A 27,856-nucleotide genomic window follows, 5' to 3' on the forward strand; every position below is an offset into this window, starting at 1 on the left:
AAATATAAATGGAAATTCTAACGTGCTAATCTTCAACAACAAAAACTTCAGTGCTGTCCTAAAGGTGGTAACAAAAGGTAAAAAGTCTTTGGTATGTAATCAGACTATATTCTATGCTGAAATGAAAATTTTTTTAAAATACAATTGAGGTGTTGCCTACCAAAATACATTGCTTTTTTACTATCACTCTTCCTATTATGTTGTAGTATGACAGTACATGTATTCCTATGACATGTTTATTTTTAGTATTTACTAACTAAATAACATTTTTTTCCAGCATAACATTAACTGTGTGTGAGAAAGATGTTTAGGGGTGAGTGCTACAATTACTGAGGAAAACTCATGAGCCAAGTCTAAAATAGATCAATATGAACATTTCTAAAGTTACAATAGTACTGACCTAGGTTTTATATGAAAGGATGTTTTTCCTGAATAAGCTTTAAGTAAACGGTTACTCATAGAAACTTCTAATTTATGTTGAATCTGGGACAGTTCAGAAAACTTTTAAGTTCGTAAAAAATGTTTAAATGAATATCTTATTTTCTAAATTTTGCATTTTCTTCATTTATCAGTCCTATCAATTTTGTAGTTTTCTTAATTCCACTTATAATTTTAAGCAGTCAATAATCTGTTTTCACAACTAGAAAAATATTTTTAATTCATTCTGACTTTAGAGTAAATCTGTAGATGTTTCACATGGACAATTACACCAGTGATGAAGACATAGATGATGACTTTGATACTCAGTTCATCATTCACCAGAGTTTACAGGATGTTCACAAGCCAGGAACTACACAACAGGCACCTGAGGATGAGAGGTAACTGTATCTCATTGGCAATGTAGTATAAGTAGTCAACAGATGAGATTTGTCATCAGCCTGACCCTAGTTTTCTGACCAAAAAAACAGAAGAGAGGGTCAGAATTGAGGAGCTGCCCATATACATACAATATCTATGAGACTTGATGCTTCACAAGACAAAAAAAAATTTGGAAATAATTCACAATTTAATTAGGCAGTAAAGAAAACAGTTGAAGGAGTTCAGCAGCAAGTCAGGGTAAGGAGATGCAGACTGAATATCAGAAAGAAGAAATACATGAGAATATGAAAGGCTAGAGAACTCTAAGGAATGTTGTCTTTGGGGAGCCAAGGAAATGCACAAATACAACTAAGACATATAGAAACTTATCTTCAACTTTAGTGGGGTGGATGGGTTTAAGTCCAGTCTTTAATCTGCTCAAAACAAAAGAAGAATTATGTAAACTTAAACCCAGAAGAAACTAACTAACTTCTTCTGAAGAGTGTGGATTCAAAGTTCTGCAATGACTACACAAAAAGAATCCCATGGGTCCCACAATGTTCTTAGGAAAGTGCCTGGGGGATCGGCTGTCCACAGCCAAGCCCATCTTGTCAATGCTCTCTGGCTGATCAGCAACCTCGGCTCTCTAGGAGTTTCTGTTGTTTTTCAGGAGTGATAAACCCCGTTTGCTGCGATAGTGACCTGTGTATATGTAACCTTACATGGCAATAGAGCAGTGATTTTCAACCTGTGTACTGCAAGAATTTTTATAATGTGCAACACCTTACTATTTAGTCAGGAGCACTGACCTCTTTTCCTTAGATTGTCATACAGTAGCCATTCAGTATGTATGTTCTGTTTTGAGCCAAGCATATATAGGTCATATAATAGAGTTGCATTTTATTGGTCATGTCACATGATAAGGTTGTGTCTGATTGGTTAACTCTTGGTGACAGAAATCCTGATATACAAGACTAGCCAACTGATTTCTTTAAAAAGTCACTTTGGAACAAAAAGGGTAGATAATCGCTATTATTATTTTTTGTAAATCAAAATTATACCTATTTTTTCAGATTGGCAAAAATATAACATATTTTATATGTTGTGTTATATTTGTTATATTAAGTTTGTAACATACAAAATGTAATTTTTTGCCACAGAATTTTAGTAATTACATTTATTACTAATAAACTTATTAGTAGTTTTGAGATGAAAGTTTAAAAATCACTGCAATTGAGAATTAAGGCTGCAAATAGAATTAAGGTTGTTATTCAACTGACTTTAAAATAAAGAGATTAAGCCTGGCTGGGTACTTAGTTGGTTAGAGCATTTTCCCAAAATGCCAAGGCTGTAGGTTTGATTCCCAGTCAGGGCACATACAAGAATCAACCAATGAATACATAAAAAAGTAGAACAACAAATCAGTGTGTCTATTTCTCTCTCTCTCTCTAAAGTCAATTTTAAGAAATTATAAATAGATGATCCTAGATTATCCAGGTGGGCTCAATGTACAGTAATCACAAGGGCTTTTTAAAAAATCTTCACCTGAGGATATGTTTATTAAGTTTAGAGAGACAGGAAGGGAGGTGGGGAGAAATATCAATTAGAGAGAGAAACATTGATCGGTTGCCTCCTACAGCCTAGGTATGTGCCCTGACCAGAAATCAAAGCCACAACCGTTTGGTGACTGAGACAATGCTCCAACCAACTGAGCCACCCAACCAGGGCCATCACAAGGGTCTTTAGAAATGGAAGAGGAAAGCAGAAGAGAGAGGACCTGAGAGAGAGTGGGGTAGAAGAATATGGCCCAACAATGGTGCCTTTGAAGGTGCAGGAAGGTATCCATGACCTAAGACATGTGGGACACCTCTAGAAACTGGAAGTGACACAGAAGCAGATTCTCCCCGGGGCCCACCCACACCTTGATGTTAGCCTGGCAAGACCTGTTTCATACTTCTGAACTGCACAACTGTAATAAATTTGTGTTATTTTAGACCAGTAAGTGTGTGGTAATTTCTTAGAGCAGCCATAAAAAACAAATACAATACTAAATCTCTAAGTGTAATTTCAAAGGCTTAAGAAAATTTTACTGACCAAATTATAAATAGAACAGATTGTCTGAGGGAATTTATTCTCTTCAAGCTGGGTTCATTGAATAACCAAAGAAAACAGGAAGGTGACAATCTTTATTTTGTAGACTTAAAAATAATACAATATTCACAAGTGACTTTTAAAACTTCATTTTTTTGTATTTAAAATTTTTATTTATTGAATTTTAGAAAGAGAGAAAGCAAGAGAAAGAGAGAGAGAGAGAAACATCAATTTGTTGTTCCACTTATTAATCCATTCATTGGTTGATTCTTGTATGTGCCCTGACTGGGGATTTAACCCACAACCTTGGTATATTGGACCAATGCTCTAAACCAACTGAGCTACACAGCAGGGCCTAAAACTTTATTTTTAAATATTTTAATAATAGTACTACTTTAAAAACTGCTCATAGTGTTTTATGAGCACAAATTCTGGTCATTAAATTTTATCATGTGATAATGTAACATTTCAGTCCTAGGCAGGTTTGATTAAGTTCAGAAAATATTGATTAAGGGCTTGCTGTGATTCAGGCTCTGACACAGTTCTTGCCTTTTTAAAAAAAATTTTTTAAATTTATTTATCTTTAGAAGGGAAGGGAAGGAGAGAAGGAGAGAAATATCAATGTATGGCTGCTTCTGGTACATCCCCTGCTGGGAACTGGCCTGCAACCCAGGCATGTGCCCTGACAGGGAATCGAACCGAGATCTTTTGGTTCACAGGCCCATGCTCAATCCACTGAGCTACACCAGCCAGGGCAGTTCTTGCCTTAACAAGGGAAGACAGACATGGGAGAGGACTTCCCACAGAACATACACGTTAAGGGTAACACTACATTTTGTATGTATTTCTATTATGCTTCAGTCATTGCCTCATATATGAGTTCATCCCTGGTTAACTACCATTGCCTTTATGCTTTCCTTTTGTTTTTGTCAAATATCTTAGTCTTTTCCTAAGTTTTGAAATTACATATGTTTTTTTTTTTTTCCCATGCAGCTTCCATTCCTTTCTGAGCACTGAGTGTAAGAAGATAGTTGAAACAATAGAGGCAGTTAAGTACTCTTCCTATTCTAATCCCTTCAACTTGAGGTAAGAGGTAATGAAGACAACTGGCAGCATTTCCCTCTAAGGTCAGGAAGCCTAGAAGCAGTTTCTCCCAAACGGTGAACACTCTGGGCTATGCAGCTTATTGTCGAATCTGATGTGGCCTTTCCTGGGAGGAAATACTTCAGTACAATTTAGCAAAGAGCTCCTGGGCTTCTTGGTGGACAGAGCTATCTTTGTGTATGTGACAGGATAATGGGTACTCACAGGCCCTGGTAGTATGGAATGCTAGATGAAAGGCCTTATGACTTGTTTGTCCTATGCCATTTAAATCTGTCTTTCAGAAAAAGTGGTGATAGAATTATGTTGCCTTATACACTGACCTTGATGATAGAATTCAGAAGTAGCCCAGGCTGTCCTGTACGTGTCCCAAATGTGAATCTGTTCTCATTTGACTTGCTAATAGGCGAGGAAGATGCATTGTCACGCTTGACCAAGTACCATTCTGCTTTTGATGAAGCAGATGAGATAGGCTGGCTTCCTCTGCATAAGGCTGCAGTGCAACTAAATAAGAACATTTTGGAAATAACCCTGAAAGGTAAACACCCTTTGTAACTCTTCTGATGCTTCTGAGAAATAAATGTAAAACTTATCTTCATATCTTAATCTGTGTGGTCTAACGAATTTATTTCAGCTTCAAAACCAAGCGCGTGGGAGCGAGCCACCCACAATGGTGAAACACCACTTTTTTTGGCTGTCAGCAATTACCTCTTAGAAAATGCCAGTTTTCTTCTTCTCAATGGCTGCAATCCAAATGCCAAGAATCTTGAAGGCAATTCTCCTCTTCTTACAGGTAAATTAACACCTCGTCTCTGGAGAAGAATCTGGGCCCTGATTCTCTTCCTTTGAAACCTGCCTGAAGCCCACAGGTTTCAAAGGCAGCTTTTTGTGCATAGCCGTAGCACTGTCACTTTATCCCAACTGGCCAGACATAGGTACCGGACCTGATGCAAAGTCTCTGCCCAGTTAGGAACTGATCATTTTGGGTGGTGCCTCAATTGATCCAGTTAATTCTGGTGCAAGAAATATATGAAGGGAGCAAAGCAGAAAGAAGCAGTCAATGGTCGAATAAAGATGGCAGATTTGATACAAATGCCTAATTTTGTTCCCTCCTGAATGTTCACTTAAATTATAGTTAAGTAATTGTTTTAAAGGGTTAAGATACAAAAGAATGAGAACAATAAGAGAGGAGACAATAGCATGATTTTTTATTTTAAAGACTTTATTTTTAGAGAGAAGGGAAGGGAGGGAGAAAGACAGGGAGAGAAACATCAATCAGTTGCCTCTGGAACACACCCCTTCTGGGAGCCAAACCCACAATCCAGGCATCTTCCCTGACTGGGAATCAAACCAGTGACCCTTTGATTTGCAGGAAGATGCCCAACCAAGTCACACCAGTCAGGGCTGACAACATGATTTTTTTAAAACCTGGGGAACAGATGGATGAATAGTGACAAGAAAGCCAAATCTTAAATTGGTAGTGGGAAAAGCCAAACAACAGCACAATTCTATCAAAAGGCCTGAAAAATACTGGCAATTGTTACCTCATGGAACCTAAGGGAAGGACAGACAGCTACAATGGGAGGATTGGCTGAAAACTCTTAAGACACAAGTAGTTTGATCTCTAGATCACTTCTCCCAATTCACCCTGCTGGGACAGACTCCTCCCTGACACCAGCAAAATTCTGTAGGTTTATTCTCTGGGTAGTTTAAACAGAGGTTTTATGCACATGGTGGGAGTACAGGGATGAAAACACTGGAGGAATTAAGCAAATACAGGCTGAGACCTTCCAACCCTCCTCCTCTACCAGGATTCTATCAGCTGCAGCAAAAAACTTATGCTCTGAGAGGAGCCTTCTCTGGAAAATCTGATCAGCCCAAAAGGAAAGAAATAAAGATGGTGAAATTGGGGGTTCCCCTACAAATGGCCCAGGCATATCAAGCTATAGTTAAGACCACAGTCTATAAATCCCACCCAATATTTAGAATTTCCAATCAGCTTTTGAGTCCTCAACTCTTAACCATGAGCAGATAGCCAAGGACTATCTGAGGAAAGTCTTCAAGAAATAGATATAAGCATTGAGGAACAAGTATGAAAGACACAGAGATGAGGACTGGGCGGGGGGGGGGAATGGGAGAGAGGGGGGAGACCGGGCGGGGGGCGGGTGGGATGGGAGAAATAGATTAAAAAAAAATGTACTTGAAAAGTAACTAAATAAAATTTAATATTAAAAAAAAAGAAATAGATATAAGCAATTTCAGGAAAGGGATTATTTAGGGTCAATAAAACACAGGGGAAATTATAATTTCCTCAGAGAAATTAATGAAATAACAGATACTACCAAAAATCACAGAATAAAACAAAACAAAAGCACTCTTAAAAATTAAAAATATGATAGCAGAAATAAAAACTCAAAACAAATGCTGGGAGATAGAATTTAGGAAAGCTTCCAGAGGGTAAGAAATGGAACACAGGAAATAAAAAGAAATAAAACTAGAAGGATGACTCAATAGGAGCAACATATGCATAATAGGAAATGCTAGAAAGAGAACAAGCAAGATGGAGACAGTACAGCATGAGTGAAGTAAGCCAAGAAAATTATTTCCTAAAATAAAGGACATGTGTTTCCAGAATGAAAGGGCACACTAAGTACCAGATCACTGAATTAAAAATGACCCAACATCCTTGGCACTCCATATTTCCGGTCTTAGAGCAATTAGAGTACTTTTCATGGCACAATATAAATGATGTGAGCAGAATGCAAATGGATTCAGCATCTGGCACCTAGCAAGAGTCCTCAGTTGATGCCAATAATTAGCGAATGGATAGGGAGGTGAATAAATTAAGGAGTTTTAGAATCATGAAGGGTTAAAGATTAACAGCACAAATGCAGAAAAACCAGTTAGAGAATTTTGGTTTACAAAATGCAAGCATAAAAGTAATTTCTTAATTATAGCTTTTTTTGTTTTTCTTCTTTTAAAGTGCTTTCTATAAGCACTTCTAAGACCATATATTAAGTACTTAAGTTCCAATTCTCTTGAAACTTAAAGATGATAAATAAAAATTTTGTTTATGTTTTTCAGCCACATAAGCCACCAATAGGCAATGAGTAATTGGTTGAGACTTACAGAAAAATAGCCTATTGATATAAAACACTATTAATATTATTTGACATACACCTCATTTTACGGTGTTTCCTAACACAAAATGCAGGCACATAGGGGTAGGTAGGAAGAGCCTGAGGGGCACTCTGGCCTTCATTTCCTGTTGAACATAATGCCTGCCTCCCTTCTAATTTCCCAGCTGTTCTACAAGACTCCTACGACATGGCCACCTTGCTGATCAGTCATGGGGCGGATGTCAATCTGAGGTGTGCCAATGAGAGGACAGCTCTCCACGAAGCAGCCAAACTGGGCAGGCAGAACTTGGTGAAGCTAATGCTGGTGTCTGGAGCACACCCTGACCCACAGAGCTCCTATGGATTCACTCCTCTTGCTCTTGCTGCCCAAAGTGGGCACACTGAAATTATGGAAATGTTGCTTCAGAAAGGCAAGATTTTTGTTTGTTTCTTTCTTTTTTAAAAAAATTTTTGTTTAAGTATAGTTTTCTGACCTTTCCCCTACCCCTTCCCACTATCCCAGCTCTCCCTACCTCCCTCCCCTCTTTCCACCCTCCTCTTGTTATTGTCCATGTGTCCTTTATAATTATTCTTGCAAATCCTTCAACCTTTTCCCCTATAATCCCCTCCCCTCTCCCCTATGGTCACTGTCAGCCTGTTCTCAATTTCAATGTCTTTGGTTATTATAATTTGCTTCCTTGTTCATTTTGTTGGTTAGATTCTGTTAAAGGTGAGATCATATGGTATTTGTCTTTCATCGTCTGGCTTATTTCACTTAGCATAACGCTCTCCAGTTCCATTCATGCTGTTGCAAAGGGTAGGAGCTCCTTCTTTCTTTCTGCTGTGTAGAATTCCATTGTGTAAATGTACCATAGTTTTTGATCCATTCATTTACTAATGAACATTTTGGTTGCATCCAGCACTTGACTATTGTAAATTGTGCTGCTATGAACATTGGAATGCATAGGTTCTTTTGGATTGGTGTTTCAGGGTTTTTAGGATATAATCCTACCAGTGAATTGCTGGGTCAAAAGGCAGTTCCATTTTTAGTTTTTTGAAGGAATTCCATACTGTTTTCCATAGTAGTTGCACCAGTCTGCAATCCCACCAACAGTCCACTATGGTTCCCATTTCTCCACAACCCTCTCCAAAACTTGTGTGTTGCTTTGTTTATGATAGCCATTCTCAACAGTATGAGGTCGTATTTCATTGTGGTTTTAATTTGCATCTGATAGCTAATGATACTGAGCATCTTTTCATATGTCTCTGGACCCTGTATGTCCTCCTTGGAGAAGTGTCTGTTCAAGACCTTTGCCCATTTTTTAATTGGGTTGCTTGTCTTCTTAGAGTGGAGTGGTATGAGTTCTTTATATATTTTGGAAATCAAACCCTTCTCTGAGGTATCGGTGGCAAATATGTTTTCCCATATGGTTGGTTCTCTTTTCATTTTAATGCTGTTTTCTTTAGTTGTGCAGAAGCTTTTTATTTTGATGAGATCCCATTCGTTTGTTCTTTCCTTTATGTCCCTTACTCTAGGGGACAGTGAAAATATTGCTGCATGGAATATCTGAGATTTTCCTGCCTAAGTTCTCCTCCAGGACTTTAATGGTGTCACAACTTATATTTTAGTCTTTTATCCACCTTGAATTTATTTTTGTGTATGGTGTAAGTTGGTGTTCAAGTCTCATTTTTTTGTGTCTAGTTGTCCAGTTCACCCAACACCATTTGTTGAAGAGGCTATTTTCACTCCATATTATGCTGCTGCCCATTTTGTTAAATATGAATTGACCATAAATCTCTGGGTTTATTTTTGGCTCTCTGTTCTGTTCCATTGTTCTATGTGCCTGTTTTTTTATGCCAGTACCAGGCTGTTTTGATTATAGTGGCCTTGAAATACAGTTTGTTATCAGGTATTGTGATCCCTCCTACTTTGCTCTTCTTTCTTGAAATTGCTGCAGCTATTCGGGATTGTTTATGGTTCCATATAAATTTTTGAAGTGTTTGTTCTATATCTGTGAAATATGCCATTGGTACTTTAATAGGTATTGCATTGAATCCATAAATTGCTTTGGATAATATGGACATTTGGATGATGTTAATTCTTCCAATCCATGAACACAGTATATCTTTCCATTTGTTTGTGTCTTCCTTAATTTGTTTCTCCAGTGTTGTGTAGTTTTCTGAGTACAGGTCTTTTACCTCCTTGGTTAGATTTATTCCTAGGTATTTTAGTTTTCTTGTTGCTATATCAAATGGGGTTTTTTTTCCCTGATTTCTGCTTCTGATATTTCATTGTTCATATACAAAAATGCCTTTGATTTTGGAATATTGACTTCATATCCTGCTGTTTTGCCAAATTCATTTATTAGGTTGAGCAGTTTTTTTGCAGAGTCTATAGGATTTTCACTGTACACTATCATGTCATTTGCAAACAATGACAGTTTTGTTTTCTATTTTCCAATTTGGATGCCTTTTATTTCCTTTTCTTGTCTGATTGCTGTGGCTAGGACTGCCAGTACTATGTTGAATAGAAGTGGTGAAAGTGGACAACCTTATCTTGTCCCTGGTCTTAGTGGAAAAGATTTTAGTTTTTGCCCATTGAGTATGATGTTGGCTGTAGGTCTCTCATATATGGCCTTTATTATATGGAGGGAATATTCCCTCTATTCCCACTTTGCTGAGTTTTTTTAATCATAAATGGGTGCTGTACCTTATCAAATGCTTTTTCTGCATCTCTTGATATGATCATGTGATTTTTGTCTTTGCTTTTGTTTATGTGATGTATTACATTTATTGATTTGCGAGTGTTGTACCATCCTTACATCCTTTAGATGAATCCCACTTGATCATGGTGTATGATGTTTTTAATGTATTGCTGGATGCCATTTGCCAATATTTTTTTGAGGATTTTAGCATCTGTGTTCATCAGTGATATTAGCATGAAGTCTTCTTTCTTTGTTGTGCCTTTATCTGGTTTTGGGATTAGGATGATGCTGGCTTCATAAAAAGAATTTGGGAGTAGTCTTCCACCATTTTGGGTTTTTTTTTTTTAATCGTCTGTGAGGAATAGAGGTTAGCTCTTCCTTCAGTGCTTTGTAAAATTCTCCTGTGAAACCATCCAATTCAGGGCTTTTGTGTGTTTTGACTTTTTTCATTATTGCTTCAATTTCATCAGCTGTTACTGGTCTGTTCAGGATTTCTGCAGCTTTTTCATTCAGTTTTGGAAAATTATATTTTTTTTCTAGAAATTTGTCCATTTCAGCTAGGTTTTCAAATTTCTTGGCATACAGTTCTTCCTAGTAATTTCTTACAATCCTTTGTATTTCTATGGTCTCCTCTTTCATTTCTGATTGTGTTTATTTGGGTCCTTTCTCTTTTTTTCCTTGATGAGTCTGTTCGAAGGCTTGTTGATTTTGTTTATCTTTTCAAAGAACCAGCTCCTGGATTTATTGATTCTTATACTTGTGCTTTTATTCTCTATGTTGTTTAATTTTGCTCTGATCTTGGTTATCTTCTACTTGCTCTGGGCTGTCTTTGTTATTGTTCTTCAAGTTCTTGTAGGTGTAGGGTTAGGTTGTTTATTTGAAATGTTTCTATCTTCTTTAGGTAAGCCTGTATTACTATGAACTTCCCTCTCATGACTGCCTTTGCTGTGTCCCATAAGTTTTGCATTGTTGTGAGTTCATATTCATTTGTTTCTAGAAACTTTCTGTTTTCTTTCTTGATCTCATTCTTGACCCATTCATTGTTTAATAGCATGCTGTTCAATCTCCATGAGTTTGAGTGTTTTTGAGTTTTTTCCTTGAGGTTGGTTTCTAGTTTCAGTCCCTTGTGGTCAGAGAAAATGCTTGATATGATTTCAATTTTCTTGAATTTGTTGAGGCTTGTTTTGTGTCCTCTCATGTTGCCTATCTTTGAAAATGTTCCATGTAAATTTGAAAAGAACGTTTATTTAGCTTCTTTGGAATGAAGGACTCTATATATATATATCAGTTAAGTCCATTTGATCTAGGGTATTGTTCAATGCCATAATATCTTTGTTGATTTTTGTTTGGAAGATCTGTCCATTTTTGACAGTGAGGTTTTAAAATCCTCTACTATAATTGTGTTGCTGTCAATATCTTTCTTCAAGTCCTCTAAGATTTTCTTTATATATTTGCGTGTTCCTATCTTAGGTGCATATATATTTACAATGTTTATATCTTCTTGGTGGATTCTTCCCTTGAGTATTATGAAGCGACCTGTGGGTCTCTTCTTCTGGTTCCTTCTCCTATAATCCATGATCCTGGTCTCCAATATTCTAGACTGCAGGAAATCCTATATTTAAGAACAACCTATAGCTTTTTAGAATTATCTAAATCTTTCCTATCATATAGGGAGGCTAGTTTCCAATACACGGCACTAAAACATTTTAAGCTGTTTTAAATGAGTAATATCAGGAATAAAATTATAAGGTGGAATAATAAAAGTAAACATTGGATTCTTTATATACACAAAAGTAATCTTTTCTATAGATCATTTATTAAAATATAAAGAAAGAGGAGCACCAACAGATTTTAAATCCTTAACCCTTCAAGGAAACCAGCATTGGTTTACCTAAGTGACATCTGTGAGTGAGCATTTCCCTTAAGTGACCCCTTATGAAGTAATTCCCATGAAGTGAATAGCTAGTAAACGACAGAACCAAGATTTGAACCCACATTTGTCTCATTCCAAATCACATTACTTTGCCACCCTGCATTGCTCGAGTGGGCAATGTGGCATCAGAGAAATGGGCCCTGGGTGTGGCCTGCCTGCACGCAGTTCCTGACTACCTTGCTCCCTAGCAGTGCATCTCCAGGGAAGGTACTTTACTTCAGTGAGCCTCAGTTTCTTTATCTTTATTGTTTTAAAATGTATTTTATTGATTATGCTATTACAGTTGTCCCATTTCCTCCCCTTTATTCCCCTGCCCCCTGCATAGCCCCTCCCACACTGACATTCCCCCTCTTTAGTTCATGTCCATGGGTCATACATATAAGTTTTTTAGTGTCTACATTTCCTATACTATTTTTAACCTCCCCCTGTCTATTTTCTACCTACCATTTATGCTCCTTATTCCCTGTACCTTTCCCTCTCCCTCCCCCACTGATAATCCCCCATATGATCTCCGTTTCTGTGATTCTGTTCCTGTTCTAGTCATTTGCTTAGTTTGTTTTTGTTTTTGTTTTCATTTTTAGGTTCAATTGTTAATACCTGTGAGTTTGTTGTCATTTTACAAATATTCATATTTTTTATCTTCTTTTTCTTAGACGAGTTCCTTTAACATTTCATATAATGACGGCTTGGTGATGATGAACTCCTTGAACTTAACCTTATCTGGGAAGCACTTTATCTGCCCTTTCATTCTAAATGAAAGCTTTGCTGGATAGAGCAATCTTGGATGTAGGTCCTCCCCTTTCAGGACTTGAAATACTTTCTTCCAGCCCCTTCTTGCCTGTAACGTCTCTTTTGAGAAATCAACTGACAATCTGATGGGAACTTCTTTGTAGGTCTCCTTTTCTCATGTGGCTTTTAACATTCTGTCCTTATCTTTAATCTTGGGTAATGGAATTACGATGTGCCTTGGTGTGTGTTTCCTTGGCTCCAACTCCTTTGGGACTCTCTGAGCTTCCTGGATTTCCTGAAAGTCTATTTCCTTTGCCAGATTGAGGAAGTTCTCCTTTTTTATTTGTTCAAATAACTTTTCCACTTCTTGCTCTTCCCCTTTTCCTTCTGGTACCCCTATAATTTGGATGTTGGAATGTTTAAAGATGTTCTGGAGGTTCCTAAGCCTTTCCTCATTTTTTTTTTTTGAATTCTTGTTTCTTCATTCTGTTCTGGTAGAATGTGTCTTTTTCCCCTTCTGCTCCAAACTGTTGATTTGAATTCCAGTTTCCTTCCCATCACTGTTGGTTCTCTGTTCATTTTCCTTTATTTCACTTTTCGTGGCCTTCATTTTTTCCTCTAATTTGCCACCATATTTGACCAATTCTGTCAGCATCCAGATTACCAGTATTTTGAACTGTGTATCTGATAGGTTGGCTATTTCTTCATTGCTTAGTTGTATTTTTCTGGAGCTTTGAATTGTTCTTTCATTTGGACCATTTTTTTTTTTTGTCTTGGCATGCCTGCTGTATAGTTAGGGGTGGAACCTTGGGTGTTCACCAGGGGCAGGGGGCAACCCACATTGCTGTATTGTGACACTGTATGTGAGGGAGGGGTCCAAGAGGGAACCGTGCCACTTGCTCTGCTCTGTGCTGGTTTTCAGTCACTTCCCCTGTTACTGACAGTGAAATTGGGCCCTTCTGGTGCTGATTCCTGGTTGGGTGGGTTTGTGTACATTGTATGACCCTGTGGGGTCTCTCCAATGTACTCTTGTGAGGCTGGGAGTTTCTCCCACTGCCACCTCAACCCCCGCAGGTGTTTTCAATCAGAGGATTTGAAGCTTTCTTTCCCAGTACTGGAACCCTTGGTTGTGCAGTCTGTCCTGCTCCCCAGTTGTTCATTCTGGTTTATCTGCATGCAAATGTGGGGCTGTCCTGTCTGCCAGCCACCACCTCACCCAGTCCTCCAGCTGCTGCCTTGCTCTGAGTCCTCTCTACCCAGCTGCTCATCTCTGCCCCTTCTACCGGTCTGGATAAGTGTTTCTTCTTTAATTTTGTGATTGTCGGACCTCCATACAGTTCAATTTTCTGTCAGTTCTGGCTGTTATTTGTATTTAAATTTGTTGTCCTTCTTTTGGTTGTGCAATGAGGCACAGTGTGTCTAGCTGTGCCTCCATCTTGGCTGGAAGTCTATTTCCTTTAAAATGAAGATATTAGCATCTACTTCTTAGGGTTTTATAAAGTTCAGATATTATTATGCATATTAAGAAACCATTATATAGTAAAACTCATTACATGGAAGCTTATTAGATACTAATTTTTATTTTTATTTCATTGATTTTAGAGAAAGAGAAGGGGGGAGGAAAAAGGGCGAGGGAGAAAGATCGATTTGTTGTTCCACTTACTTATGCCTTCATTGGTTGATTCTTGTATGTGTCCTGACCAGGGATTGAATCAACAGTCTTGTTGTATTGGGAAGATGCTCTAACCAACTGACCTACCCAGCCAGGTCTAGACATTTTTTAATGCCTTCTAGAAATAAGGTCCTTGGACAGCCACTGTATTCTGATGACTGTAGAGTCTGTGCTAAATTAAAGTCACTACATCTTTTTTATACGAGCTGTGAATGTACCTGGAATGCTCTCCTTTTCTATTTTCCATTCAAATGCCACTCTTTCCTTAAAGCCCATTTCACCGAGAGGTCTTCCACAGCTGACCCTCACCTCCTTTCGCCTTCCTTCAGCTCTAGTTGCCCTCATAAGCCTAGGCCTGAGATCTGCTGGAGACATTTTGCCTATATCTACCTATACAGACATACCTCGTTTTATTACACTTCACTTTATTGTGTTTTACAGATAGGTTTTTTTTTACAAATTGAAGGCAAGATCTTCCACCAGCAAAAAGATTACAGTTCACTTTATTTCAATACTCACTACATTGTGGTGGCCTGGAACCAAACCCATCTCTGAGATATGCTTGTACTCTTTTATTACCCACACCACTTACATGACACTTCCCATGCTATGTGCTACAATTTGTCCTTTTAACTATCAGTAGTCTCCAACATCAACTTAAAACAATTATTGTCTCTTACTGTGACTAGCTCCCTAAGAACAAGTTAATACAGAAAGATGCCCTTTTCCACCCTAGAAAAGTGGCCCAGTTTGTTAGAGTGTCATCCAGATACACCAAGGTTATGGGACTGATCCCTGGCCAGGGCACATATAAGAAGCAACCAATGAATGGGTAAATAAGTAGAACAAATTGATCTCTCTCTCTCTCTCTCTCTCTCTCTCCCTCCACTCCCTACCCTCTGCACCTCCCCCAAGATCAACTGAAAAAAATTAATGCCATTTTCCATCATACCATCCATAGATGGCATGGTGATATGGTTCAACAGAATCATCAGTACCATCCTATATACAAGTGTGCTATGAATTCCGTGAGCTTTTGTAAGTCGGTCTAGAAATAAAACAACCTTTTATAAAATTATTCCTCTTAAAATGTTCAGTTTCAAATAACTAACATAAAATTACTCTGAAGGCCAACCTATTTATAATTTATAGATTACACCACTTTTTTCCTCCCCAACTAGTTTATAAGCTGCCTATGCAGGAAGTAACATTTATGTCTTTGATTCCTAGTGCTAAAGTTGCTGTTCAACATTTGCTTTTTGGTGGTGGTGATATATTTTTAAGAATACTTAAGTAATTAACAGTGGAAAAGTCTTTTAGCATAACAAGATTCTTTCTCCTCTTAGGAGCTAATGCTCTCGGTCAGGCCTCTGATTCTTCCTCCATCTTACTTGAAGCTGCTAGTGGAGGAAATCCAGACTCCGTGGTTCTCTTGCTACAGTATGGAGCCAATGCCAATGTCCCTAAGAATTCAGGCCACCTCCCCATTCATGTGGCAGCTGACAGAGGCCACTTGTTGTAAGTTCTGTTACATTGTTGCAAATAACAGAAATAAGAACTAGCTACCTTTTTTTGGAACAGCTCTGGGAACTTTGTATTCTTCATCTCTGACCTTACAATTCCAATATCTCTTTTAGATTTTTATTTATTAATTTAAGAGACAGAGAAAAAAGAGAGAGGGAGAGGGAAAGAGAAATATTGATTTGTTGTTCTGCTCATGCGTGTGTATTCAATGGTTGATTCTTGTATGTGCTCTGACTCAGTATTGAACCTGCAACCTTGGCATATTTGGATATCGCTGTAACTAACTGAGCACCTGGCTGGGACTCCAGTACCCATTTTAAAGATAAACTCTTGACTAGCTAGAAAGTGATAAAGTCAGGTGTATTCTGTAGCCACTGAAGAGACATAAAACTATTTTATTATCAAATCCTTCGGCAATATGAGGAGCTGCAAATCTCACTCACCAGGCCAATTCTGAGTTTATAATCTAGAGAGTAGTTTCATTTAGTTTTACTTGGTATCTGAGGTTTTGGATTCAAGAACTGTGTTTTTTGGTCAGGGGTTCTCAATACTACTTAATATTAATACCACCTAGTGCCAGTATAAAACAATCATAAACATGATAATGCTGGATATTAAAAAACAATTTTTAAATACACTTTGACATTTTTTTCAGGGCTCTGAAGATTTTGGTTCCAGTTACGGATTTTGCTGCCATTAAGCGGAGTGGCATCAGTCCGGTCCACTGTGCCGCAGCAGGAGCACACCCTGAGTGCCTGGAACTTCTCATCCAGGCTGGGTTTGATGTGAATTTCATGCTAGATCAGAGAATTCGCAAACACTATGATGACCATAGGAAGTCAGCTCTGTATTTTGCAGTATCGAATGGTGACCTCTCTTCAGTTAAGCTGCTTCTGAGCGCTGGAGCCCTGCCTAACCAAGACCCAGTTAACTGCCTCCAGATAGCTCTAAGGATGGGCCACTATGAGCTGATAAGTCTGCTGCTACGGCATGGGGCCAATGTAAATTACTTCTGCAGGGTCAACCCATTACATTTCCCATCGGCACTGCAATACACACTGAAAGATGAAGTCATGCTCAGGATGCTGTTGAATTATGGATATGACACAGAGCGATGCTTTGATTGTCCTCATGGAGACAAAGTACATCATTGCTATACTTTTGAGGGCTGGACATCTACAGTTATCAAAGATACTATGGTAAGTCCATAGTATTGGCTGTTTCACCTTATACAGTCATCAGTGGCCCTGAACTACAGCAATAGGTAAGACTCCATTCATTCTCTCCAGAAGCTCACTGTTGGATTTAATATATGATAAACACAATAGTAGAAAGATATAAAAGGTACAGAAACAGTTCAGGAAAAAAAAAAACAGTAATTTACCCAGGGAGTTTCACACATGAAACAACATCTGGGCAATGTTTTCTAGAATGAATGCAGTCTTGTATACATTATGCTTTTTCTTTAAAAAGCATAAGTGTTATTTATCTGACTAAAATGCTTCTGGGTTCTCAAGACCTGTACTCCTAGGTTTTTTGCTCTTTTAGCTCTAACATTTGATTAAATGGTTTTCAGTCACCTTTCTGATGAAAAAAGGAATTGCAATAAGGAACTGCAATAAATAGTTGACCACTCTCTCTTTCAGACACTTTTCCCTTGGCCTTCATCACACTGGTCTACTTAATTGTGGACTTCCACTTTCCCCAACTTGAGTTCTTCCAACTTTTCCCGATAGCTATACCCTTCAGGTCTCATTCAGCATTACTTCTTCAGACAGACCCTTATATACACTAGCTCCCTTCCCTAATCACTCTTATAAAACTGTTCATTTCTTTCATAGCACTTATTACTAAAATTCTTTTAAAAAACCAATTGTATCTCCCCCACAAATATATGATGAATGTAAGCTCCTGTTCACCACTTTCCTCAATCTATAGAGCTGTGCTTAGAACACAGTAGATGCAGTAGAGGTACTTGAATTTATATTAACATGAAAATAAACTGAGTGGAGAAAGTACTTTGAATGAATTCTGAAAAATGAAAGGCAAAATATTGTAATGCTGTATGAGTTATTTTTAAGTTACAATTAATGTAGGATTTGGCATTTAGGCACGTATCTTGTATTAGTTCCTGACTTTTCATATGGTCTTATTTGACTTCTTACATGAAGATCTTCTGTAAGACCAAGTAAGCTACTTAAACACAGAAGTGATCATATCCCTCAAGTAACAGGGTGGGAATAGGTTATAAATAATAGAAAACCCCAAATAAGAGTAGCTTTAATAAGATGGCTCATTCCCCTCTCAAATAAATAAAGGCCAGAAGTAAACAGTCTTCTAATTAAACAGCAGCTCCATGATTCACAAGAGAACCCTGCATTCACATTCTAGCCACCCTGAAGGCAGGCATAGGAAGCAGCACACACCTTGCTCTCCTTTAAGGGCATTCTGGGATTGCTCACACTTCCACTTCCACCTCATTGGCTGGAACTCAGCTGGCCACATCTAGGTGCAAGTGAAGCTAGAAAGGCAGTCTTTATGCCAGCCAGCCAGCCACGTGGCCAACCAATACTATAGTAGGGTGACAGATACTATCTAACAGTCTTTCACATCTTCATTACATCTTACATAGTTCTGAAAGCATAGTATTTTTTTCCAAATGTTAGAGCTACAAATGGATATTCTTGCTCAACACCTCAGTTTATAAATGAAAAACTTGAGACCTTGGATTCTGACTCTGACTTTAATACTCTTCTGATCACTATGCTAAAACATACTTAGTTTTAATTTACTTTCATAGTTCTGATTTTCTTCCTCAGTTTTGTGAAGTAATAACTTTGTCGTGGCTGCAACATCTCTCTGGAAATGTCGTTCGAGTAATGCTTGATTATGTTGATCAAGTTCGGATCTGTTCAAAGTTGAAAGCTGTGCTCCAAAAACAGGGGCTCTGGTCAGAAATCCGTAATATCTTGAGTGAGTATCTTTCTTATTGAAGATTTTTTTTTTTTTTAATTTTATTTAGTTACTTTTCAAGTACATTTTTTTTTCTCTCCCCCCCCCCGCCCGGTCTCCCCCCTCCCTCCCATTCCCCCCCCCAGTCCTCATCTCTGTGTCTTTCATACTTGTTCCTCAAAATCCCTCCCCCTTTTTCCCCTTAAGTTCCCTTCCCTCTCCCCTCTGGTCACTGCCCACTTGTTCTCTATTTCAGCGTCTTTGTTTTTATTCTGTTTGTTTGTTTTATTCTTTAGCTTCCTGTCAAAGGTGAGATCATATGGTATTTGTCCTTCAATGCCTGGCATATTTCACTCAGCATAATGCTTTCCAGTTCCATCCATGTTGTTGCAAAAGGTAGTAGTTCCTTCTTTCTCTCTGCTGCATAAAATTCCATGGTGTATATGTACCACAATTTTTGGATCCATTCATTTACTGATGGGCACCTAGGTTGCTTCCAACTCTTGGCTATTGTAAATTGTGCTGCTATGAACATTGTGGTGCATAGGTTCTTTGAAATTGATGTTTTAGGATTCTTGGGGTATAATCCTAGCAGTGGAATTGCTGGGTCAAAAGGCAGGTCAATTTTTATTTTTCTGAGAAAATTCCATACTGTTTTCCATAATGGTTGTACCAGTCTACAATCCCACCAACAGTGAACTAAGGTCCCCTTTTCCCCACACCCTCTCCAACATTTGTTGTTTGTTGCTTTGTCTATTATAGCCATCCTGACTGGTGTAAAGTGGTATCTCATTGTGGTTTTAATTTGCATCTCTCTGATAGCTAACGATATTGAGCATCTCTTCATGTGTCTCTGGATATTCTGTATGTCCTCTTTAGAGAAGTGTCTGTTCAAGTCCTTTTCCCATTTTTTAATTGGGTTCGATGTCTTCCTAGAGTGGAGTCGTGTAAGTTCTTTGTATATTTTGGAGATTAAACCTTTGTCTGAGGTATCATTGGCAAATATGTTTTCCCATACAGTTGGTTGTCTTTTTAATTTAATACTGTTTTCTTTAGCCATGCAGAAGCTTTTTATTTTGATGAGATCCCATTTGTTTATTCTTTCCTTTATATTCCTTGCTCTAGGGCACATATCCGTAAAAATGTTGCTGCGTGGAATATCTGAGATTTTCTTGCCAATGTTCTCCTCTAGGACTTTAATGGTGTCATGGCTTATATTTAAGTCTTTTATCCACCTTGAATTTATTTTGGTGTATGGTGTAAGTTGGTGCTCAAGTTTCATTTTTTTGCACGTAGCTGTCCAGTTCTCCCAACACCATTTGCTGAAGAGGCTATCTTTACTCCATTTTATGTTACTGCCCCCTTTGTCGAATATTAATTGACTGTAGAGGGTTGGGTTGATTTCTGGGCTCTCTGTTCTGTTCCATTGGTCTATGTGCCTGTTTTTATGCCAGTACCAGGCTGTTTTGATTACAGTGGCCTTGTAATACAGTTTGATATCAGGTATTGTGATCCCTCCTACTTTATTCTTCTTTCTCAAAAGAGCAGCTGCTATTCGGGCTCGTTTATGATTCCATATAAATTTTCGAAGTGTTTGTTCTATATCTGTGAAATACGCCATTGGTACTTTAATAGGTATTGCATTGAATCTGTATATTGCTTTGGGTAGTATGGACATTTTGATGATGTTAATTCTTCCAATCCATGAACACGGTATATGTTTCCATTTGTTTGTGTCTTCCTTGATTTCTTTCTTCAGTGCTGTGTAGTTTTCTGCATACAGGTCTTTTACCTCTTTGGTTAGGTTTATTCCCAGATATTTTATTTTTCTTTTTGCTATATCGAATGGGATTTTTTCCTTGATTTCTGCTTCTGCTGATTCATTGTTTGTATACAAAAATGCCTTTGATTTCTGGATATTGACTTTGTATCCTGCTGTTTTGCCAAATTCATTAATTAGTTTGAGCAGTTTTGGGGTAGAGTCTATAGGATTTTCCATGTACACTATCATGTCATCTGCAAACAGTGACAATTTTGTTTCCTCCTTTCCTATTTGATGCCTTTTATTTCCTTTTCCTGCCTGATCGCTGTGGCCAAAACTTCTAATACTATATTGAATAGGAGTGGTGAAAGTGGACATCCTTGTCTTGTTCCTGATCTTAGTGGAAAAGCTTTTAGTTTTTGTCCATTGAGTATGATATTGGCTGTAGGTTTCTCATAAATGGCCTTTATTATATTGAGGAATGTTCCCTCTATTCCCATTTTGCTGAGTGTTTTTATCATAAATGGGTGTTGTACCTTATCGAAAGCTTTTTCTGCATCTATTGATATGATCATGTGGTTTTTGTCTTTGCTTTTGTTTATGTGATGAATTACATTTACTGTTTTGCGAATGTTGAACCATCCTTGCATCCCTGGGATGAATCCCACTTGGTCAGGGTGTATAATCTTTTGGATATATTGTTGGATGCGATTTGCTAATATTTTGTTGAGGATTTTAGCGTCTATGTTCATCAGCGATATTGGCCTGAAGTTTTCTTTCTTTGTTGTATCTCTATCTGGTTTTGGAATTAGGATGATGCTGGCTTCATAAAAGGAGTTAGGGAGTTTTCCATCCTTTTGGATTTTTTGGAATAGTCTGTGAAGAATGGGGGTTAGCTCTTCCTTAAATGCTTTGTAGAATTCTCCTGTGAATCCATCTGGTCCAGGGCTTTTGTGTGATGGGAGTTTTTTGATTACTGCTTCAATTTCTTTTGCTGTTATTGGTCTATTCAGGTGTTCTACTTCTTTTTCATTGAGTTTTGGGAGATTATATTTTTCTAGAAATGTGTCCATTTCCCCTAGGTTCTCAAATTTCTTGGCATACAGTTCTTCATAGTAATTTCTTACAATCCTCTCTATTTCTGTGGTATCTCGAAGATTCTTAACAAAAATACTAATTGTATTCTTATTTTTTTTTGTAGATCATTCTTCTCTTCATTAAAAACTTGACCTAAAGAAACGAAGAAAAATACTATTCCTATCTAAAAAATGTTCATTTACAATTATATTTAATGTGTACTTATTACCACTTCCCAGTAAATAAATTGTTAGGTAGCTACTTATTATATGGGCAGGTAATATTTTCTATGAATCCTATGGAACAGTGTAGACGTAGGAATTAAAAGCTAAGAAATGGCAATAAAAACAGAGATCTAAGATCTAAGCCTGTAGGAATCAAGTGACCCTTCAAACCAAATTCTTTCCAGAAGAACATCAAGTCAAAGAATTTTTCATTTAATTTCCTCCTGAGTAGTGATCTTTAGTTTTTAGTCTGACCCTGAGGGACAGGATTGGGTGGATGTGGTGGGGGTTAATACATGCAGATTTAGGAACTTCAGGTCTCAAAGGCCAGATTCACAACTGATGCCAGTCTTTAACCTGACATGGCTATGAAACCACGTTTATAAGAACGGTTGAATGGGAAATAAAGAGCTGTTTCCCTATTAATTTTTCCATTTAGTCACAGCAAATGAGAACCTCGGTGGCCTAACAAAATACATTTGCTAACTAAACCCAAAAATTAGTTAAAAAAATCAATTTTTACCTTTTAGATAACGGGCAACTGTTTCTTTCATTTTAGCAAACCCTCGCTCCCTAAAACACTTGTGCCGCCTAAAGATCCGAAAGTGTATGGGACGTTTGCATTTGCGTTGCCCCGTCTTCATGTCATTTCTTCCGTTACCCAATCGTCTAAAAGCATATGTCCTTTACCAAGAATATGACCTTTATGGACAAGGAATTTTTACAGGAAGCTGGTAATCAAACCATTCTGGTTGAAAAGGTATAGTTCTTTAATATTTCTTAAAATTTGACTTGTTATATGTGACTCCTACTTCTCACTCTACCTACCAACTAAAATCTCAATTTAATCTACATTCTTTAAAGAGTTGCTCTGAACTAGCCTTTCAATATATAGATGGCTAGAATCTGAAAGGCAGTTTAAAAAGACCAACAGTAAAAGTTTTAATTAACTGAAATACTTAAGTGTATGAATCCATATTTCTACATGCTCAATAGATGCCACCTCGGATAGCGCAAGATAATTCTGAACAGTAATCCTTTTTATAGAGAAGTATATATATAAAATTTGTTAGTGACTGCACTGAATAAATATGAACTCCAGCACATAACCTTGAAGGTAGCTGTTCTTATGCAAAAGTCCTGAGGCGAGCTTAGCGTCTGTTTACTTGTAGAGTCCAGTATTGAGGTGTGGTAATGTAATTGTAATAGAACCTTCAATTGCAATTTCATTAACAAGAAATATGCATCCCTTCTTTCCACAAAATCATGGTTAAGGTTTATCATTTATTGGTTAATGTGATTGCCAGTATAGAAATGACAAGTATTTTCAAATAGATGATGGCTTATAATTTCTATATTATACTGGACATATAGGAGGGACTCACTGATAAAAGCAGTTATGGAATCTTAAAGTTTTATTTCTATATAGTCTATGCTGTATGTAAGTACAGTTTTCTATTTGTGGAAAGGGAGTAAAGAAACTAAGAAAACATTCACTCAGTCATAGCTGTGTAGCATTTAGATGGTACATCAAGAGAGGAAGCACAGAGAGGGAAGATAATGTAGTCTTTCACCATGGGCCCAGTGTTCTACAGACTGATGTTTATACAGTTAGTCTTACCATACTTTTTTAGCATAATGTAGTCCATCTTAGGTAAACTGAAGTTATATTTCTTTCTGATGGAGGGATTTGTGGCTATACAGACTATCTGAGTAAAAGCACAGACTCAGAATTATTTTTAATACAGTTTTCACATAAAAAATTGCAGAACTGGCTGGCATAAATAGTTTTTATTTCTTAAATCAAATTGTAGTATCTGTTTATAAGTGACTGGTGAATGATATGTATGTCAATATACAAATATATTTAAGAGATACATGCACTTATATCAGATAAATTACATAATTCTAAAGTTAATTTCATCCACCCCCTGGACCTTCTGCAAGTGTATATACATTTTATAAAATTCAAAACAAGAACAGAAGCTCCCAGCAGAAGAAAAGATCTTGGTAAGTGCTACAGGGAACTATGATGAGCACATGGGATGAATATGCATTAGTATTAAAACTACAGGCCCAAGACACTTAAGCTGGTGTACACAATAACCTGCCTCTACAGGCATTTCTTTGAGCAGAACCAAACATAGAAGTACACATCGTCACACTGCCCATAACATGTCTAGGGTAATTACTAAGAAGTCTCTTTATTTTTCTAAAAAGAAAAATACATCACTAGTGATGTTAATTTTACTTTTCAATAAGTGACAAATTTTTTTTCATTGTAGCTGTTATTATGGACTTGCAATGGGGCTAGATGTGTAATTATAGTGTCATAACAAATTAAGAAGAAGTCCAATTGTTTAAAAGCATCATATGAAATTAGAGAAGTAAAATTCAGAACACATGTCAAATATTTCATACAAAAATGACGGTACAAAAACCATGGACTTTATTATACATTAAAAATCTCATAACAGTGTATTTTGTGAAGACCTGTCAGGAAATATCTATTTTGACAAAATGAAAAAATAAGCTCTCCACCCCGCATGTATACCACCACTACATAAAGCTAAGTTCTTCAAATCCGATTCCAAAGGTAAATGTAGCATGTATTTAATCGTATGCTGCATGATTAATAGTATCAGTAAAATAAGAATTAATCAATTCACATTACAAAATCACCAAATATATACGGTTTTACACATTAGTTGTAACTTAATCTCATATTAATGAGACTGGTATCTTAGTTCTTGCATTAACTGAAGTAAATTACATATGAGTGCAGCTGCAAGAGATTGGTTAAAAAGTATAATATAGTTCCAGTTTCAAATTTTTATTTATTATTTATTAATGCAGAAGAACAAAATTTTATGAAAGAGTAAATCAAACTTGCCAAAAATAAAATGAAAGTCTTGCTTGCTATAACCGATGTGGTTGAATATTTAAAGCACAGTTTGAATGCTAGGAGGTTGTTGTCAAAACCAATGTTAATATTTTCATTTTATTAATTCAGGTAGCAGAAGATTTTATAACACATGGGCTCTTAGGGTCTGTCAGCATTTATAATAAGATTTAAATCTTAAATACTTCGTTTCTTTATATAAGTCAAAATTAATTCCAATGCCTTTATCACACAAAATTATATGTTACATAGAATGTTATGCACACTTTACTGTCCTTTTCCCAAGCATAAAGGTAAAATAAATCTACCACCCCTAGACTGTAGAGCTCGATAATTCTTTTGAAATTAAACACCAAGTAATCATTGTAGACATGGCAAAAACCAGACTGACTTTGGGGATTCTCTGTTTAAGGTAATAGTTTTAGTCCCTTATTAGCAAGTTCCGAACATTCTGAAAGGGAGAAGGAATAACTTGTTTTCTATCTATTGACTTCATTACCATAGGTACAAAAGAACTGTTCATATAAATAACAGGGTGCATAGCAGAATTAGGTAGACTTAATTTCTTCCTTTTAAAGAATCAGTTTTGTTAATATGTAAAAACCAGTAAGTGCAACTTTGAGTCTGAGTAAGAGACTCCAAAATCTAATTCAATTAACACCAAAGCATCCCAAAGCTAGAAGGGGAAGTTTCAAAGGGTAACAGACAAAAAGATCAATTTAAACATTATGCAAAAACCCACAGGCAGCCTTCTTTCATCAAAAGAGAGTTTATTAAGTTGATGTTTAAATATCTGTAGTAATGGAATAGTTCATATAGTACACTACAGTAATGAAACCGAAGGTGAATCACCTAAAATTATTAAACTCACACATGACTTCTGTTTGGTGTTGGAATGCACTTTAGTCTGACCTATGGACATGGATGTATTATTGTGTAAATCCTATCACAACATGACTTTAAGGAACTATAAGTCTGTCCACCACCCCTATGCCTTCCAGTACCCTTAAGTCTACCCGAAACTTTGACCCAGAGTGCTAACAAAGGGCAGCACTTTGCTAACTGCAAAGCACCAGCCTAGTAAATCTGCCTCCTAATGCTGACCATTTCCCTTGCAGGGTGACAAATTTCATCTGAGCTGAGTGAGTCAACAACTTGATAGTATAAACAAAAAACTTAATGAAACAGAAAGCTTATTAATTCTCAAAAAGGTCCCAAAAGCATGACTTGTAAGACTAATCAAGTGCTGACTGCAGAAGAAATTTCAATTTCTATAAAAGGAATGACACAGACTGTTGTGAAACCATTCCCTTCAAGCACAAAATAAACTTTTTCAAAAAGTATCCCATAAATTTCTACTTTTTTACTAAATGTTTTGGTAACCTAAGGCTGCAAAATAATGATTGTCAAGTAATCATTATTCCCATTTGGCACGTGGATAAAAGAGTATCATGACACTATATATACCTTTCCCATTCCTACAGAAAACATTGTATATACAGTGTGAAGCAGCCACCCTATATTGTGAGAACTAAATAAATGCCATTTCTAATTCAAAACTAAGAAGAAAAACTGTATATAAAAGAACCTTTTCCCTTGTAAAATTAGTCTTAGTGGCTAATCTCTTGAAAATTTTAAATGTGTAACTGTAAAATAGTTTATTCAATATACTTCACTTGTCTATATATGCTTTTACATGTAAAACACAGGAACATAATTTCTATTAGCAATGTTAAAAATCTGAGTAAAGAAAAAAAATCAAGTGTTGACACAGAAGTAGGCAATAGAGAAATGTCGTTTTAACCTTGACACCATGCTAAAGTCCTTTGTTCATCAACTCTCCTATTCCAAGCATTCAATTCCTTTTGTCTTTCATGGAGCTAGAGATTTCACTCATTGGAAGAGTACAGGTATTTACAATAATTAGTGCAAATTATTCTATTTTAGTATATTAGTTATGTTCCTTTGTGGATATAAACTGGTGTCAGTATTTTATCAAAACATGGGGTTATGAAAATACTATGTCTATCAATCTGAAATTTAGAAGACTACATTTTCTAAACTAATCTCTGGGAATTTTTATTGTAAGCAGAAAACATAATTGTTATAGAACTTCTTTTGAAATGTCACTTGATTTTCAATAAAAATTATCTCACTCAATGCAGAAAATATAATGTATTATCCAGTAACAATCTTTATGCATTACATCCTAATCTAAAATGTACTTAACAAAAAAAATCCCTTTTAATAAATTCCAGAATCTTATTTTAACCATTACTGCTCTGCAGCAATAATTCAAGTTCCAACCTGAGAACTAAGAATGTGGTAATAAAATGCCCAGGGCTGTATCAATAACTGAACTGAAGACACAAGCTTCTTTCCCAGTGGCATCAGGTATAGAACACCAGAGGATGTGAACAATCCAAGAAAGTGCCCTGAAATCCACAGTACCACCTGCCACAATTTAAAACCTTAAGTCTAAAATCTCTTTTCTAATTATTTTATAAAAGTTCTATTGCACATTTAATATTGTTAAAATATCTGCAAGCTTATAGAATTCTCTGTATAAAGGGTTTTGAACCTATTCAGTCAAAAGCTTCCTTACTACCAAGGAAACATTCTTAATGAAATAGAGGGAGCATAACCATGAATATCTGAAGCTGAAGAAGAAACAATTTCTTATGGTCATAACCAATTACAATGCAAGATAATAAAATCACAATTTAAAGGAAAAAAGGCTTGAGCAAGTATAATTCCTCAGCAATCGACATTAGGGAGATAAACAGGTTTCTTTCAGATATGTGGAATTTGATGTTACTGCATAGATTATTACTTTTAAGAAAAAGAAATCAATGCAAACCTGTCATCAATGTTATTTTTTAAAATGCAGTTAAAATAAGCAAATATAAACTTTACTCTCCTCCTTGATATTTCAACATAGTTGTTACCTTGTGTCATTTCACCACAGAAATTGTCAATACATCTGAAGGGGGGAACTATCAACCAAAAGGAAGGATAAGTTTATGCTTCTGACTCTCTCTTCTTTCCTTCTTCTCCCAAATCGCTCTCTTCTGACTGGCTACTGCTAAGGACAACAAACTGCCCCTCACTATTGGCTTGATTTGGTCTACTGGAAGCTGCTATCAACCGACTTTGTTCTTCTAAGTCCTAGTGGAAAAGACAGAAAGAAACTATAAGTTAATTGTTTGCAATCAAATGGAAAACTATGCAGTTAAAATATATATTTGAGAACCACTTCAATCCTTC

The 27,856-nt window shown here is 36.7% G+C and overlaps 2 protein-coding genes across 4 annotated transcripts in view; one reads left to right on the forward strand and one right to left on the reverse strand.

Moving 5' to 3' along the window:
* On the forward strand, window positions 1-27,741 carry ASB14 (ankyrin repeat and SOCS box containing 14). Of its 2 annotated transcripts, none has more exons than XM_053669309.1 (11): window positions 1-77; window positions 675-818; window positions 3,883-3,936; window positions 4,395-4,528; window positions 4,625-4,783; window positions 7,295-7,540; window positions 15,495-15,666; window positions 16,328-16,871; window positions 18,492-18,645; window positions 22,247-22,447; window positions 27,680-27,741. In XM_053669309.1, exons 2-10 carry the CDS (start codon window positions 688-690, stop codon window positions 22,423-22,425), a joined length of 1,773 nt encoding a protein of 590 aa, XP_053525284.1. In that variant the 5' UTR covers window positions 1-77; window positions 675-687; the 3' UTR covers window positions 22,426-22,447; window positions 27,680-27,741. The 2 variants fall into 2 exon arrangements, with proteins under 2 accessions (XP_053525284.1, XP_053525283.1); XM_053669308.1 differs by having other exon boundaries at window positions 7-91.
* APPL1 (adaptor protein, phosphotyrosine interacting with PH domain and leucine zipper 1) overlaps window positions 27,446-27,856 on the reverse strand; it is a 33,761-nt gene continuing 33,350 nt past the window's right edge. For both annotated transcript variants that reach the window (XM_037132112.2, XM_037132111.2), the window contains one exon: window positions 27,446-27,757. In XM_037132112.2, coding sequence (XP_036988007.2) covers window positions 27,611-27,757 — 147 coding nt within the window. In that variant the 3' untranslated portion in view covers window positions 27,446-27,610. The remainder of the gene's footprint in view (window positions 27,758-27,856) is intronic.

The sequence above is a fragment of the Artibeus jamaicensis genome, unplaced genomic scaffold, assembly GCF_021234435.1.
Source record: "Artibeus jamaicensis isolate MK-2021 breed Jamaican fruit bat unplaced genomic scaffold, CSHL_Jam_final contig_519, whole genome shotgun sequence".
NCBI lineage: Eukaryota > Metazoa > Chordata > Mammalia > Chiroptera > Phyllostomidae > Artibeus > Artibeus jamaicensis.

What these genes read in the sequence shown, in the direction of transcription:
- ASB14 (XM_053669309.1), top strand. Translation starts at nt 688, where the DNA reads ATGTTTCACATGGACAATTACACCAGTGATGAAGACATAGATGATGAC. An exon ending in ATAGTTGAAACAATAGAGGC is followed by an intron (nt 3,937 to 4,394) that starts AGTTAAGTACTC and finishes TGACTTGCTAAT; the next exon opens with AGGCGAGGAAGATGCATTGT. An exon ending in AGAAATCCGTAATATCTTGA is followed by an intron (nt 18,646 to 22,246) that starts GTGAGTATCTTT and finishes CTTTCATTTTAG; the next exon opens with CAAACCCTCGCTCCCTAAAA.